The 16,272-nt window shown below is 42.7% G+C and overlaps 1 protein-coding gene across 7 annotated transcripts in view; it reads left to right on the forward strand.

The window, feature by feature from the left end:
* FYN (FYN proto-oncogene, Src family tyrosine kinase) overlaps positions 1 to 16,272 on the forward strand; it is a 176,206-nt gene that overhangs the window by 135,879 nt on the left and 24,055 nt on the right. For 6 of the 7 annotated variants that reach the window (XM_005883734.2, XM_014531344.1, XM_005883732.2 and 3 more), the window contains 6 exons: positions 146 to 249; positions 1,179 to 1,328; positions 4,134 to 4,298; positions 7,324 to 7,503; positions 8,753 to 8,829; positions 8,927 to 9,080. In XM_005883734.2, the coding sequence (XP_005883796.1) occupies positions 146 to 249; positions 1,179 to 1,328; positions 4,134 to 4,298; positions 7,324 to 7,503; positions 8,753 to 8,829; positions 8,927 to 9,080 (830 nt within the window). Of the gene's footprint in view, positions 1 to 145; positions 250 to 1,178; positions 1,329 to 4,133; positions 4,299 to 4,716; positions 4,873 to 7,323; positions 7,504 to 8,752; positions 8,830 to 8,926; positions 9,081 to 16,272 lie in introns of all 7 variants that reach the window. The other variant, XM_005883739.2, reaches the window with a different exon arrangement.

Consider the following 16,272-nt stretch of genomic DNA (forward strand, 5'->3'; position numbering starts at 1 on the left):
AGGAAAAAAATAGATAGGGAAAGGCTAAGGATGAAATTGGGGGTTAGGAGGATTGGGGGGCGGGGGGCAGGCAAAAGAGCTTACGTGATTCCATTTTTTTAAGTGATTCTTATCAAATGTTTCCTTTTCTTGATCTCATTTATAGGTGGTACTTTGGAAAACTTGGCCGAAAAGATGCTGAGCGACAGCTTTTGTCCTTTGGAAACCCACGAGGTACCTTTCTTATCCGTGAGAGTGAAACCACCAAAGGTAAGATAATAAGCCCAAGAAGTTCACTTGTCATTCCGATCTGTGGATCAGTCAGAGGGGATGAAAGGCTTATCTCTAAGGGACGGGGTCTGTAAATGGCACAGACCCTCCCTGCCTTCTGAGGGAGGGAGTCCTATTTTCAGCTTTTCCTCCAGGCTCTGGAACTACAGACAGACAGCTCCACAAAGACTACAGAGGCTCAGAAACAACACCTTCCTCTTGTAACAGGGGCTGGGCAGCTTCCCTCCTCCGGGCGCACAAGATCACAGAATTTTCACAGATCCTTTAGAATTATGAATTTCTGAAACTCTTAGTTCCTCAGGCACCAAGCATGCAGGTTGTTTTTACATTTCCTTTGTGGCTTTTTTCATAACTGAGGATTGCTCTTCCTCCAACTATTGGCGTTTTCATTATTTAACGTCTCATTAGAGCCCACAAGAGGAGCCCTGCCAAGGCAAAGAGCAGAGGCCTCTAGCTTCATCGGCCGGGCACAGGTTATCTGCTCCTGGGGAAAGTGCTGTGAAGCAGAAATGGGACGCTCACTCCTAGAGAAGCAGTCCCTACGCTTCCTTGCTACCCACCATCCCCTCCTCCATGGTGCTCCAGGGGCAAAAGAGCATGCGCAGCCTGGAATGTCTGTGCTCCTCTCCATCTTGCCAGGGCAGGGGACGGGATGGGGGAGGAAGGGGTGTAGGGAAAAATCCAAATAGCCTTCATTCTCAAGGGTGAATCATTTTATTGCTAATATCTTCTGACATTTTCAGAAAAGAGGTGTTTTCTTCCTATGTTACAGAGTGGAAGTGTGTGTGTGTTGGGGGGGCGGGGGCAGTCTCCGCTTGGTAATTATTAATCAGAATAGTCAAGTAAATGAGACCTAAATAACAAATGGTACAGTGATTGGAGCTGCTAATACTTTGCATATTTACCAGGTGCCTATTCACTTTCCATCCGTGATTGGGATGATATGAAAGGAGACCATGTCAAACATTATAAAATTCGCAAACTTGACAATGGTGGATACTACATTACCACCCGGGCCCAGTTTGAAACACTTCAACAGCTTGTACAGCATTACTCAGGTAACCTTAGTTCTAACCAGCGACTGGACATTTGGATACTGGAGGGACTGGGTGGGCACAGAGCAGGAGCGGGGCAGGGAAGGGGGAACAAGTACAGCAAATACATGCAGTCGCTAGTCAAATACAGTTGACCCTTGATCAACAAGGTTTGAACTGTACAGGTCCACTTCTATGGGAATTTTTTCAGTAAATACATACAGTACTGTTAATGCATTTTCTCTTCCTTGTGATTTTCTTAATAACATTTTCTTTTCTCTAGCTGACTTTATTATAAGATTACAATACATAAATCACGTAACACAAAATAAGCACTAGTCAACCGTTTATATGTTCAGTAAGGCTTCTAGTCAACAGTAGACTATTAGTAGTTGAGCTTTGGGGGAGTCAAAAGTTATATGTGCATTTTCAACAGCATGGTGGTCGGAGCCCCTAACCCCCATGTTGTTCAAGGGTCAATGGTAGTTTTCTTTGCTAGCCCCTCACAGTGGCTAAATAGGATCTACTGATGTTTTTCTACCGTAATTATAAGTTCCATCAAAAGATTCTATAACATTTTAGTTTCCCAAGTGGAAAGCCATAGGTTAAACTTTAGAAGTTGTTACCTGTCCTATTCCCCTGCAGGAAAGAATTCAGCTGTGAGAGGGTGAAGGAGCAATCTCTAGGGGGAACGTACATGGGCCTCCTACAGAGGGGGTGTGTCTCTACCATCACCTTACATTCAGCTCTGTTGCAGGAATGACTGCTCGTACATTTTCTCATGACTAGATGAGTTTTCTGGCCCATTTATCATGCTCTCCTTCCTCACCAATACTTCTGTTCCCTAACGGGACTTAGACTTATGTGACCCACAGGTCAGTTACAGCTGCTGTGTTAAACTTTTAAACAGATCAATCTCCATCCTAACACCCAGGTGTCACCAGTAGTCTGCTGTTCCTAGAAATGTACACTTAGATGTTTAGGTGTGCGATTTGTGCATTTTATTAAAGAGTGTGGTCTTATGTGCCAGTGTTAAAATGATAGCTTTCTTTCCTAGATTAGCAAGTATATTCCACTATATAAAACATAAACACAGGCGGATATAGATATACATGTGCAGATATAGATCTATGTCCCAGTAAGCCCAGCAGTTTTTTGTGTGGCCTATATGTAATTTTAAATTGTTCTTCAGGATAAAGCCAGTACCCCAAAAGAGTACATGCCTTGATTTCAACTATTGCTGTGTGTACATTCATTAAAAAGTATATGTGCATGTGTGTGATTTTTTTTAACAACCAACAAAAAGCAGTCTTTTGAAGATGGCAATAAGTAATATCTATCTATTGATCCTAGGCACTAATGAACAAGTGAAAAAATTAGCAACACGATGTATTTATTGATTATGGCATTGGGGAACTTTGATTTATGTAAATTCTAATGAAATATTTGGGAGAAATGGAGCAGAATGTCTCCCTGAGCTTAAATGATATACTCAGAATGCCTGCACGTTGTAAGGGTTTTTCAAATGCCAAAATATATTGCATTGCAGCCAAACATCAGCAGGATCCCCAGAGGTTGAATCATTTGAAAATACTGTATCGGAAAAGGCACCTTAATAACATCATAAAGCTGGAAGGAGAGAAGGGATGGAAAGAGCAACAGACATTTTTTTATCTCAAAAAAATTCATCTCAAGTTAGATTTGTTTTTATATAGACTTTTCCTCTTCCCTCATTTCTCTCACACAATAAAGTGCCTTTGAAATGTGGACACATAAATAATTTCCTACCTAAACATCTTGGAACCTAATTCTATCAAAAAGAAAGGAATAAAAAAAAGTCACTGGTTCCTGAAGAAAAGGCAGCAATACTACATTTGATTTCCCCGGATCTGAGGGACTTCCAGTCGGGGGTTGGGGCTCTGTCCACCTCACAGCCAGGCTCTGTGTAGCTTCTGCCACTGCCCTCATTCCTGTCTTTGGTTCCCTTTTCTCACCTGATTGGTGTGAACTTGGCATTTAGGCAATTTCCCCTTACCGCTGCTAGATAATCTTTGAAGAGAGAGAAAAAAAAATTCCAAATCACCTCACAGTGATAACTACTTCTTTCCTTTCTCTTTTTCATGGATAATAGAGTTCTTCACATCCTTAAATTTCTATAGACTTTAGTTTTTGTTCTTTCTGCTTTCAAACCAGTCTCCTAAATTATACACTGGAGATTGTTATAAACATTTTTAATAGGAAATACCAAGGAAGCAGGATGGAGTCAGTTAAAATGCCAGAGAAATCATTAGAGAAATGTGGCCAGTTTTGCCCCTGCCAGGTATCATCTTCATTCTTACTAGACTATAAGTCTGATGTTGTATAGAAGGATCCTGTTCTGAAGTTACCATTTTAAATATAGTCCAAAACCCTTAATTTTGGGGCAGGGGGGGGAACAATCATGTTGACATTCTATAGTCCACCGTACCCTTGGAAATCAGTGGAGGTGTTTGCAGGGTTGCAGAAGGCATGTCATTAGCACATTGGGCTGAAATGTTTTTCTTACTTAGTGAGTATAGAAACCGAAACAGTCTTATCTGTTTATATGAATAGACCATATTATACCTGGGGATATGGAGTAGTGCAAACTTCAGATGTCCTCTATTCTACCTTCAATAAACATGTTTCAATGTGTGGTGTCTAATCTTCCAAGATGTGTTTAGTTCTCTGCCAGTGTGGTACTGTTCGGAGTAATGCTGTGTGCTGGCTGAGTGTGTGCACCTGCAAGTGTTGTTGTTTCACGTGTTCTGCTTTTCTCTCCCTCTCTCGCTGCTGTCCCCGCTCCGTCAGAGAGAGCTGCAGGTCTCTGCTGCCGCCTAGTAGTTCCCTGTCACAAAGGGATGCCAAGGCTTACCGATCTGTCTGTCAAAACCAAAGATGTCTGGGAAATCCCTCGAGAATCCCTGCAGTTGATCAAGAGACTGGGAAATGGGCAGTTTGGGGAAGTATGGATGGGTATGCTAAGCCTCAATTACTTTATTACTAGCATCCTCGTTTGGGAAGTCTCAAACATCAAAGATGGAAGGTGAAAGTAAAGACTATGAGCAGGAGGAAAGTTTGAATTACTAATAGTGGGGAATAATGATTTTGATTTTGGAATTCTGGAATTTCTAGGAAAAAAATATGTAAGTGGTCAAGATTGGCAAATGGCTCAAATTATACTATTATATGTGTTTCAATTCATAAGCCAGTAAATGGTACAAGGAATGATCCAACCTGCACCATGTGCATTGCTCTTCATTTCCAACTGCAGATGTTTGTCCAGTGAGCTCAGTATCGCCCTCAAGGGCAAGTCACCTTCCATCTTTCCTAGTGCATGCATGATTATGGATTATAAGGACTGTGTTTTCTTTATTAATCCTCTTTCCTGTAGAGAAAGCTGATGGGTTGTGTTTTAACTTAACTGTGATTGCATCGAGTTGTACCCCACAAACTTCTGGATTGGCTAAAGATGCATGGGAAGTTGCACGTGATTCGTTGTATCTGGAGAAGAAGCTGGGTCAGGGGTGTTTCGCTGAAGTGTGGCTTGGTAAGGCAGAGGGCACGTTTTGTTTTGGCTGCATCTCAAAGCCAATTAAACGGACAGTTTTGAACAAAACACATTGGCAGCCATTGGGACCAAGATACTTAACCTGGATAGCTGGTACAGGCCACCCAGATTTTCAGAACATGGCAGTACCTTCCTGTTCTGTCCTACTTCACGTGGTTAATTAAGGCACGCACAGTACAGGAAACCAATGCAATAGGACTCTGGGGTTTCTTCTTCCTAAGACCTGGGAAGGTAAGATACTATAGATGGGCTACTGTAGGAGGAGACCCTGGGCTTTTTTGCTCATGATCCTGGGCTTTTGCTCAATCTTTACTAGCTGATTAACCATGGGCAAAGGGCTTGTTTAACCTCTTTGAGCCTCAGTTTCCTCATCGGTAAAACTGGAATGATACCTACTTCATAGAACTAGGAGGATTACAAGGGATAATATGTTTATTAAAGAGTCCCTTGCATATAGTAGGTGCTCAGTAGATACTGGTAGTTCTCTTAATTTGGTTGTCATCTCATTGGCAAGGCCTTCTGCACTGGTCCTTCCCCATATAACTCCCTCTGAGGCAGTTGCAGCTTTGCTTAGACAATCCATGGACTTAGGCCCCACCCAAAAAATATTGCCAGTAAGGCAATATTAGTATTTATGGAATCCTCCTTCTTCCTTTCTTAGATTCAATGAAAAATAACTGTTGTTATGTGTGGCTGTAGGTATTTAGGTGTAGTCTGCACTAAAAGATTTAACATGGTTAAAGCTCTTGGAACAGAGCCTGGCAATGAGGAAGTACTGCATAGATCCAGAGTTAGAGATAGAAATAGAGAGAGATAAAAATAGAGAAACAGGTAGATAGATACTCAGTCAGACACATATGTACCTATGTGTAAGCTATTTTAATAAGAATTATCACTGTTATTGTTTTTCAGAGTCCACATTGTGATGTCCATCTCTCATTGGACTTTAGCTCAAGTATCGTAAAATATGTTTATATGACCTTCTCCTCCATCTGCCCAATTTATAATTAAAATTATGGGTCCTAAGAATTTTTATCCAATCACTAATACAATCAGGAATAATTGAATACTATACAAAATTTATTTACAAACATTTTAATTATAAACTTTAAATCATTACACATATTACTAAGATTTTGCTTCCCACTGAACATAAAACATCATTTTTTGGTAGTTCAGGATCAGGATGGAATGCCAATGTAAGTAACTGGGTTGTTATTAGACAAAATATTTCTATTTAAAATTTTGGGGTACTAACACTCAAATAGCAAAGACCACTTACAAGTTGTCAGAGTTCCCATTTATGTTTAATGGTCAGATATTTTGTAAGATTTGATGAATATTCCTTTAAGCCACTTATTCTTTCATGATTCATATTTTATAGGTTGCATTTTATAAGTATATGAACCATGTTTTTAAAAGGGTAACAAAAGTTGCCTCAATTTGCAGAATTCTAAATTCAATTATATTAAATATAAAATTTAATCTTAATTTAATCCAGCATTTTCCAAATAGAAAATAATACAATCTAATGTAGAAGATCTCCCCCCCTTATAAATAGTTTTAATTCAAAGTCATAGGACTAATAATGGAATACCCATACAACCTACTTTTTTAAAAATTTGGGAGCTCAAAGAAATTCAAAAGACAATCCAGTTCTATTTCAGTATTTTGCAGATGAGGTAACCGATGATCATAAACCAGGCATGCCTCTGGACCTACTAGATTTTTTTAACATGTAAAGTTTAAATATTTCTGTTCCCTCTTAGCTGTTGTCTAATTTTTCCAGTCTAGTTAATAGAAGTCATTGCTCTCTTGTGGCTGACCATCAGTAAGCCTAAGGAATTTTCCTTACCTGGTTGAAGTATGGGCAAGAAGTCTATGAGCTTGCCTCTGCTTATCAGCATAATTGCATTCTACTTATAGATCACCTGTTCAAGGACTCAGTCAAGTAGCTCATGCATTGCAGACAAGTGAAAGTCTGGTGGTAATTTCCAGACATCCTCAGCGTGTTGCCATATTTTTAAAATGGTATACCCCATAAAACAGAACTTAATCTCATTTCTTCCATGCTCACTGTACTGCCTATTGGATGGATATTGGATGGCCAGGCTTTTATTCTTGTAAAGAAGTGTCCAGAGCTTTTGGTATACATTTGTAATCACATGGCTGAACCAGAAAAGGAACGTGAAATATATCAAAATAAGAAAATAGTTCAATTATAAACCATAGTATAGCCAGAAGTAAATACATTTTTTCTATTGAAAATCCTTGACTGAGTCCTTACACTTTATTGTCTTTGTTTGACAAAAACTATATTAAATTTTTAATTTAAAATCTAACCTTATATAAATAGCTACTAATTTAAAAACTTTTTTTTCCATCAAAAGAGGACCTTTTGTTTGACTTAATATTGTGGGATGTCTGCAGGTACCTGGAATGGAAACACAAAAGTAGCCATAAAGACTCTGAAACCAGGCACAATGTCCCCTGAATCGTTCCTCGAGGAAGCGCAGATCATGAAGAAACTAAAGCACGACAAGCTGGTCCAGCTGTACGCCGTGGTGTCCGAGGAGCCCATCTACATTGTCACTGAGTACATGAATAAAGGTTGGGCAAGGCCTCTCCGGGCTTCACCTCACAGTGACCTACAGGGCTTGTTTCGGGGAGAGGAGCGGAGTTGCCTGCTTGCTTCTTTCCCTGGTTTCTGCATGAGTCAAGCATGCCCATCAGGAAGTGCACATTGTGTGCTCATTAGTGAAAACATTTTAAACAGGCCATGACCTCCAGTTTGCCCCCCAGGTCCTTGTGATACCGGTACCTTTTACATGCTGCACATGCAGAGTTCTAGCTCCTCTCCTTAATGAACGCGTCCATTTCTAATGTCGGTGATACAGAGGGCTGTGACAGTTTGCTGTTATTTTGAATGCCATCACTTGTATTAAATTTCCGTTTTGCAGGGCTGAGCAATTAATATCAGACACTGGTCTTTGGGCTAAGCTGAGTCTCCATTTTTTTAACATTTTGTTTTTCAGCTCTCTTCTTAAAATCAGATGAAGAAAGACATGTTTTTAAAGAACACATTTTATTCTCATTCTCTCTGTGTGTGGCTCTGTCTCTCTCTGTCTTCTAATCAAAGCAGTATTTTTGGGGATAAAGCCAAAGATCACTTTGTTTTGGAAAAATAGATGAACCAAACAAAAAATGTCCTTAAAAGGCAATGCATTGTACATCAGAGGATACCAGTGTAATTTTTCCTTTCCATGTTCTCTTAAAATATATTAGGAATTTTTTTCCTGGCAGATTGTCCTTTGTATCCAGGGTTATTTGGTAAATAACTTTGGGATTAAAGCATGAAAAAAATCACCTTGACCCTGATGAGCCTCCAGCCTCTGCACGTGACTGTCCCAGCCCTGGTGTCAGTTCTGAGCTACTCAGGCTGCACTGTCACAGCAGCACTGACGCTCGGCTATCTACATACAGGGCTCCTTGAGGCCTGGCTGGCCAGCTAATGGGGAGCTCTTTGCCCCACCCTATATTCCTTTGATATTCTTTTCTTTCAGGTATTTTTTTCTTGATTTAAAATCTGTAAATAAGCTAGGCCAGCGGTTCTCAAACTTGACTATGTGTCAGAATCACCTAGAGGGCTTCTTAAAATACAGGTTTCTGGGCCCAAGCTCCAGAGTTCTGATTCAGTAGATCTGGGGTGGAGCCTGAGCGTATGAACCTTTCTTTTGCACTGATGGCATTATTCAGTTCAGTTACCTCCTTACTTCTAATAAGAAAGCCAAATATAGCCCTTTGTTGGATATTTTTATCTTTCAAAGTAAATTGAAATGGTTTCATGTTTTCTTCATAGGAAGTTTACTTGACTTCTTAAAAGATGGAGAAGGAAGAGCTCTGAAATTACCAAATCTGGTGGACATGGCAGCACAGGTAGGCCCCATGGTACCTTGATTTCTGCCTTAGATATAATGATGTGTAAATACATCAAGCCAAGGTGTAACGTGTTCCATTCTCTCAACTTCCACAGGTTGCTGCAGGAATGGCTTATATCGAACGCATGAATTACATCCACAGAGATCTGCGATCAGCAAACATTCTAGTGGGGAATGGACTAATATGCAAGATCGCCGACTTTGGATTGGCCAGATTGATCGAGGACAATGAATACACAGCCAGACAAGGTAGGCACTTGGATGATGATGGCTCATGACCACATCCTTGAAAACAGCCCTTCCTTCCTCCTTCCCTTTCCTTCCTTCAGAAAATATTGAAATGCCATTCTTCAGATAGGTTTTCTTTCTTTTTTATCTGGCAGGAATTTGACAACTCAGCTGGTGGGAGGCCGTAGTGGGTTTCAGTAGATGGATGAGATGTTCCTTTTTGATGAGTGAGTGTTCACTGGTGTGGTCCTCCTGGTTTGTTGCACTCTCACAGTGCTTTGCTTTTGAAGGAGGGTTGTGGAAGGCCAATAGATCAGTCAGGAAATAGCTCGTCATCCCACCAGAGTCTCGGCAAAAAGCAGAAGGCATGCTCATTGGATAATTTAATAAAGGAGTTATATACAAAGACATGGGCAGGGTTTCAGAAAACCAGCATAGCATGGTGCCTTCCACTGTATATTCCAAAGCTTGTATTCGCAGTGGACCTGAGGCCTGAAGGCAAAGGAGTATGGGGGGCAGCGGGCACCAGAACTACGAACGCAGCTGTGCTGAAAAGCCACCTTAGAGAGAGGCAGCAGGGTGGGTCTGGAGGATTCGTACCCAGGCTCACTCTTCAGACCTCCTGCCAAACCCAACGAGAAGCTAGGAGTCAAAGGCGCCCATTGATGAGTACAGATGGGTCCAGAGCAAGAACAGTAAAAAGGGGATTTAGAGGGAAAATAGAAGATAACGTGTAGTCACTTGAAAATAACTTCCCTTAATTATCTCCTCCTACCCACCCCCTCCAAAGATTTGTAGAATTGGCCTCTAGAAAAAACACAGCCCAACCAGCAGCCACTCTGGTGGGCAGCTTGTCAGGTGCTTTTAGAGCACCAGGAAGGAAATGCCCACGGTTATTTTCTGTCCTCAGACATCGTCACGTAGCGGTCAACAGGTAAACATGCAGAGTTAAAAGGGCTGTTGGCAATTAAACGTAGGCTCCTCGTGTGGAATATAATGCCTGTGTCTGAAGGAAGAGGTAACCTTCATTGTTGTTTTAACCAAAGCTGGTTATTCTGAGCAAGGCTGAGTGGTGACTGGAATATATTACAGGGCGGTGCTTTCTGCTAGATTTCATAAAGGCCACCTCCAGAATTCTTATTCTTCTTTATTTTTCAATTCTTTCATTTCTTGCCAATTCTTCCCTGCTTTTATCATTCTCGGCAGTCTCCAGTGATGAGGAAAAATGTTAAACTCAAATCCTGGCTCGTACAGACACTGTCCAAATGCAAAATTATGTGTCGGTCAGACAGCTTGGCTATTTGAATTTCCCCAACATGTGGCAGTTCTTGTCCTGGAGCCAAATGCCCACACAGCAAGCATGCCCACACATTACACACACACCAGTGCGAGGCCAGATGGCATGCGTATCTCTAATCAAAGGCACACGGACAGCTTTGGTTGGCACTGGCAGTCCTCAGAAAATGTGGACGAGATTTTGAGTCAAGGTGAGCTGAGACGGTCTGAAGTACCACTGGGTCTGAAACCTGGCCCTAAATGAAAGCCTTTACCCAGAGGCAAACCTGTCAGATCTCAGCTCACAGACCTGGAAGGAGAGGAGAACAGAGCAGAGCAGGCGAAGGTTGTGAGGCATGAATATCTGATTTAGGAAGTGGTGAGAGAGAGTCAGTCTTGTTGTTTGGTCCTGTAAGCATCCTTCATGTTGCTGGAGGGATTGGTTCAGGACTTGTTTCTCCCCTTCTCCTGGACTTTGGACTTTATAGAATTTGTGGTCCTGAACCATCCATAAATGAGAGGGTTGCAGGGCCAGAAGCCCGAGGATGCTGGCAGGAGTGCTGCTGGCAGGGCCTGGCTATTTAGCACCTGGAATGAGACCCCTCTGGCGGTGGCCCTGGGTGATGAGCGCCCATGGGGAAGGCGTGTGAGGAGCCCTCGCTGGTTACTGTCACACACGCGGCTGCTGTGGAACAGGCCCAGCAGCCAACCCAGCCCTGGCCTTCAAGTCCTGTCTTCTTCGGTGAACTGTCCTGATTGCTTTCTGTGGCCCCTCACTTCCACCATCACCTTTCAAAGGATTGGCCTCAAACCCTTTGTGTACTGTGTTTTCTTCACTTAATCTCCACAAAGAGTATTCACCCTTCCTTCTTAAAATTCTTTTTTTTCCATCACCATATATCCCCTCTGTGTCCTCTCCCACCTCCACCCATCCCCCTCCACCCCAGCAATCACCACACTGTTGTCCATGTCCATGAGTTATCTCTCTGTTGTTTTTCTCAATTTCTTCATCCCCCACCCTCACCCCTGCCACCAGAGCTTTCTGCCTGCTCTTTACCTATAAGTCTGTCTCTATTTTGCTTGGTAGTTCAGTTTGTTCATTAAATTTTTGTTCATTAAATTCCACATATGAGTGAAATCATATAGTACTTGTTTTTCTCTGGCTTATTTTGCTTAGCATAATGTTCCCCAGATCTATCCATGCTGTTGTAAAGGATAAAAGTTTCTTCCTTTTTACAGCAGAGTAGAATTCTAATATGTAAATGTGCCACAACTTTTTTTATCCACTTGTCTACTGATGGACACTTGGGCTGCCTCCAAATTGTGGCTATTGTAAATAATGCTGCAATGAACATCGGGGTGAATATATTCTTTCTAATTAGTGTTTCAGGTTCCATCAAATAAATTCCCAGAAGTGGAATCACTGGGTCTTCCCTTTCACAAATATCTTTAGATCCATGCCAAAGACTGGAGAGAGATAAGTAAGACGTAAATGAACTGGAAAACTAAACTGGGGTGGGGGGACCACAAAGTCTGTGAGGCCCCAGGATTTTCAAGGAGAATAAAAGAAATGCTGCCCTACAGCAGAGGGAGTGGAAGGAGCAGGGGCATTTATGGAATATACTTACAAGAGCCAGGCCTGAGCGGGAGAATGTGAGCAGTGGGGAGGAAGCAATAGAAACAGGCTCAGAGGGGTTAAGTAACTCATATAAGTCCCACAGATAGTAAAAGGGCAGAGGCAGGATTTGAATCTATGTATGGCTGGCCCTACTGCCTCTGCCCTCTTAAGCTATATTGACTGCCTCTGATCCAGACTGATTAAAAGAACAGAAAATTAAAAATTGAGATTAATCATAAGTCCCTTTATCTCTTCATTTTATGGGAAAGTTTGGTGGTGTGTGTGTGTGTGTGTGTGTGTGTGTGTGTGTGTGTGTGTGTGTTGGAAAGACCTTCCTTTTCCGGCTCTGGGACAACTCAGCTGTTTATAGAGTTCCTCCTCCCAAGGGTCTGCCTGCCCTGGCCTCTGTGCAAGGCAGAGGGCCTGGTGTGCATCTGTGGTGTGCTCTGCAGATGGCATGCGTGCTGCGTGCTGAAGTGTTTGCTGGGAGGCAGCAGCTCCTCCACACAGCTGGCCCGTGTGCCTGGTAATGTTTGCAAGTTGGGTTTTATGATCCCACAGGCCACAGCAAGGCCACATCTTGATTATGGGACTGTGGGCAGTGTTCGAAGCATGTGCTGGACACAGGTATTTAGGGCTGGGAGTGACAGTTATTTTTCAGCACAGTTGTGACCTTCCATTGAAGGGCACACCGAAATGCCTGTCCTCCCCCTGGATGGATGTGATGGCATTTCCCAGGGCACAAGCAGCACTGGAACGTGGACCTTTGTTAAACAGCCCTTCCTGCGTTCCTTCCCTCCCACCACCCCCACCCCACTGGACTGCCCGGAAGCCCCATATGAAGAGGAAGGTCATGACTAGGCCAGAATCTGTGAGGATGATGCTCTGCCAACAGCATTCTAGAGGCAACTAGACATTACGTGGTGCTGCTCGTTCTGTTACCTGTACATTTCCTCAGCTGCAGCAGATGCATCTCTGTAGATCTCTTTAGTCATAAACTCTGTGCTAAACTCTGACCACTCAGGGCCCCTGAGGAATGCCAGCACTCATTATTTGAGGGCCTTGTGTGTAAAAGGGACTTTGCTAGGAGCTGCTGATATTACGAAGCCTAAGACTGCACAGGGGCAGGGAGCAGGCATGGGGAGGGACACTGAAGTTGGGTAGAACCAGGTGTGAAACCCGCTCTGTCCTCTGGGGTCTCAGACAAGCTAGTTAACTTTGCCACAGCTCAGTTTGCTCATTTGTGAAAATATATTTTACCTGCTTTGTGTTTTAATTTTTGCAAATATTAAGTAAAGCAATAAATGTAAAGTATTAGCATAGTGCCCAGTGCATAGCAGATGATAGATAAAAAATACTCTTGTTATGTTCCATATAGGACTAAGCTTTTGGATAATAAGCAAATGCAAGAATGGATTGTAGGCACAATGGAAAGGCTGAAACAGGAAAGGGAGAGAGGAATCAAACATAATTCCCAAATAGTCTAATGCAAGTAATCATGCGAATGGAATTGCCCGTAACAGAAATGAGTGGTCTTATTTTCAGAGAAAGAGGGTGAGTTTGGGATTTATTGAGCTTGAGGTGGTTGTGGTACTACTTCCATTGAGGTGTTGAAGCCCAGAGAGGTCAGTCAGGGTGCCCACTGCCACAGGTCCTCACCTTCCAGCCCTCCCACATCACTGTGCTTCCACTGACCATGGCCTCTCACTCCCATGCTACCTACACCCTCCCTAGGGTCTGATCCCAGCCACCTCCCCACCCCAGCACTGCACCTTCATCCCAGCCTCATTCCACAGCTGACCCCACCATGCCCGTGCCAGGGCGCTGCAGAGACCTGCCATCTGCCCTTTGGTCCTACACTTGCAACCGCACCTGTCTCCTGCAGCCACCAGCATGGGCAGCTGTCACCCAGCTGCACATCCAAGACTCACAGCCCCTCCAGCCATCCGACAGACAGGAAGCAGCAGGAGAATTCTTGACAGACTCCTGTTTTTTTCTTCATAAGCTTTCAGGAAACTCGGTGCTGACAGACATCAGTTTAAACCTAACAAGTTCAGATACACCTGGTTTATGTATAAGAATGACTTCTTTTCACCCTGGCCAGTGTGGGTCAGTGGTTAAAGTGTCAGCCTAGGCACCAGAGCGTCTCGGATGCGATCCCTGGTCAAGGGCATGTACCTGGGTTGCAGGTTCGATTCCCGGCCCTGTTCGGGTGCGTGTGGGAGGCACCCAATCGATGTGTCCGTCTAACATCCATGTTTCTCTCTCTCTCCCCCTTCCTCCCCTCCCTTCCACCCTCTCTTAAAAATAATCAATGTAAATAATGTCCTCTGGTGAGGATTAACAAAAAGAAAAAACAAAAGAATGACTTGCTTTAGTGGACACATGTTTTTTTGGAATCATAATATACAAACCATAAAATGAATAAATTTGAAGTGTACAACTCAGTGAATTTTTACATCTGTATATGCCCCTGAAATCCCCCACAGATGACGACAGGGAGCACCACCAGCACCCTAGAAAACCTCCTCGTCCCCTTCCAGCCAGTAACCACCCAGAGGTAGCCACTGTCTTCAGCTGTCACCATAGATTCACTTTGCCTCTACTTGAACCTCATACAAACGAATCATAGGCTATACTCTTGTGTCTAGCTTCTTACCCATCATTATGTCTGTGAGATTCATCCATGTGACTGCACATAACCATAGTTCTTTCCTTTACAGTGCTGAGTAGTATTCCATTGTACAAATATATCAGTTCATTCTACTGCTATTTCTAGTTTGGGGCTATTATGAATTAAGCTACCGTGGTGGTAGATGTACGTCCTCCTATTTATTGGGTATTTTCGAAGGGGTGGAATTGTTAAGTCATAGAGCAAGCCTAGCATTACTGTGCTGTTCCCAGTGCTGCGTTCCCTCTGGGCTGGTGAGGCAGCCTGGGGAGACTGAGGAACCTGCGGTTACAGGTTAGGAGCCAGGGTTTGCACTAGCTCTGTCACTTACAGGGGTGCTGTCCCCAGGCAAATCACTTAACCATTTGACCCTCATTTTAGCATCTGTAAAATGGAGATTAAAAACAATTTCCTTACATACTTACCATGAGAATTAAATGGGCTGTTGGTAAAGGTTCTTTGAGGGTTCTGAAATATAAAAGCCACTCTCATAATCTGATTTTTGTATGTTTTATGTATATTTTTCTTGAAAAGGATCTTTATTTTCTTACTTAAAAGTTTTTTAAGAAAATGACTATTGGTAATCAATACAGAAGAATCAATCTTTTAAGAGAAAAAATATTATTTCATTATTTGACAGCTCTCTCTCTCTCCCTCCCTCCCTCTCTCTCTCATACACACAGTCACACACAAATGCACACACCTCCCTGGTCTTTCCTGACTCGCTCCCATCAGGGTCTGTCACTTACAGGACCTGCCTCCTTAACCCTTTCCTCTCCTGATTTGAATCATCACAAAGACAGGAACACAGAGCTGCTCTGTGTTTGGGGTTTATTTTAAGGTCTAAGTGAAGGACAAGATCATTGTTGTGGAAGCAAATGTCAAGGCAATTTAATCACTGGATCTTCAGAATGTACATAGAAACGGGCATTCAGGACGTTGTATAAGACCTGCTCTAAGTTTCAATTTGTGTATGAAATAGAAAAAGAAAAACGCATCTGTTCAGATGCTCTCAGTACTGAGGGTTTACGTTGAAAAGAGTATTATCTGGAGGAAATTTTACGTATAAATTAGACTGCAAAGAATTCATAATTGTTGCAGTTTTCATATTAATTATTTCATGTTAAAAATTGTTACTGCATAAATTAACACATTCTTTCATGGAGAACATATTTTAGAAAGATTTGTTACTTTAATAACTCTTTGTGTATCAGATATCCCAGATGCCTGTACTAATTAAATATAATCAGATTTTGGATTCAAAAAGCACAGTAGCCATTTAACACAAACAAGCAGGCAGCTAGGTTGACAAACACAGTCAGGAAGAAGCGGGTCCCTATTTCTTTCATATGTTGAATTTCACAATTCAGAGCTGTGAATTTAGTTCCTGTCCTTCCTTTGTGTTACTACGACTGGGGATTATCAGACTCAGAACGCCAGCTGACCAGCTCAAGGGCTCCTGCAGAATTCTTAATCAGCTCTTCTGAGGCCCCTGTAATCCCACGGCAGATCAAGGCTGATCTCGCCACGAGGTGCCCTCCCTCTGCCCCTGGCCGCACATTCACTTCTTGTTCTCTGTCAGCAACAGCATTGCAGTTCCCACACAGTGTGCTGTGACCTGAAGGGCAAATGTGTGTGTGTGTGGGGGT

This window comes from Myotis brandtii, unplaced genomic scaffold (assembly GCF_000412655.1).
Source record: "Myotis brandtii unplaced genomic scaffold, ASM41265v1 scaffold8, whole genome shotgun sequence".
Taxonomy (NCBI): Eukaryota; Metazoa; Chordata; class Mammalia; order Chiroptera; family Vespertilionidae; genus Myotis; species Myotis brandtii.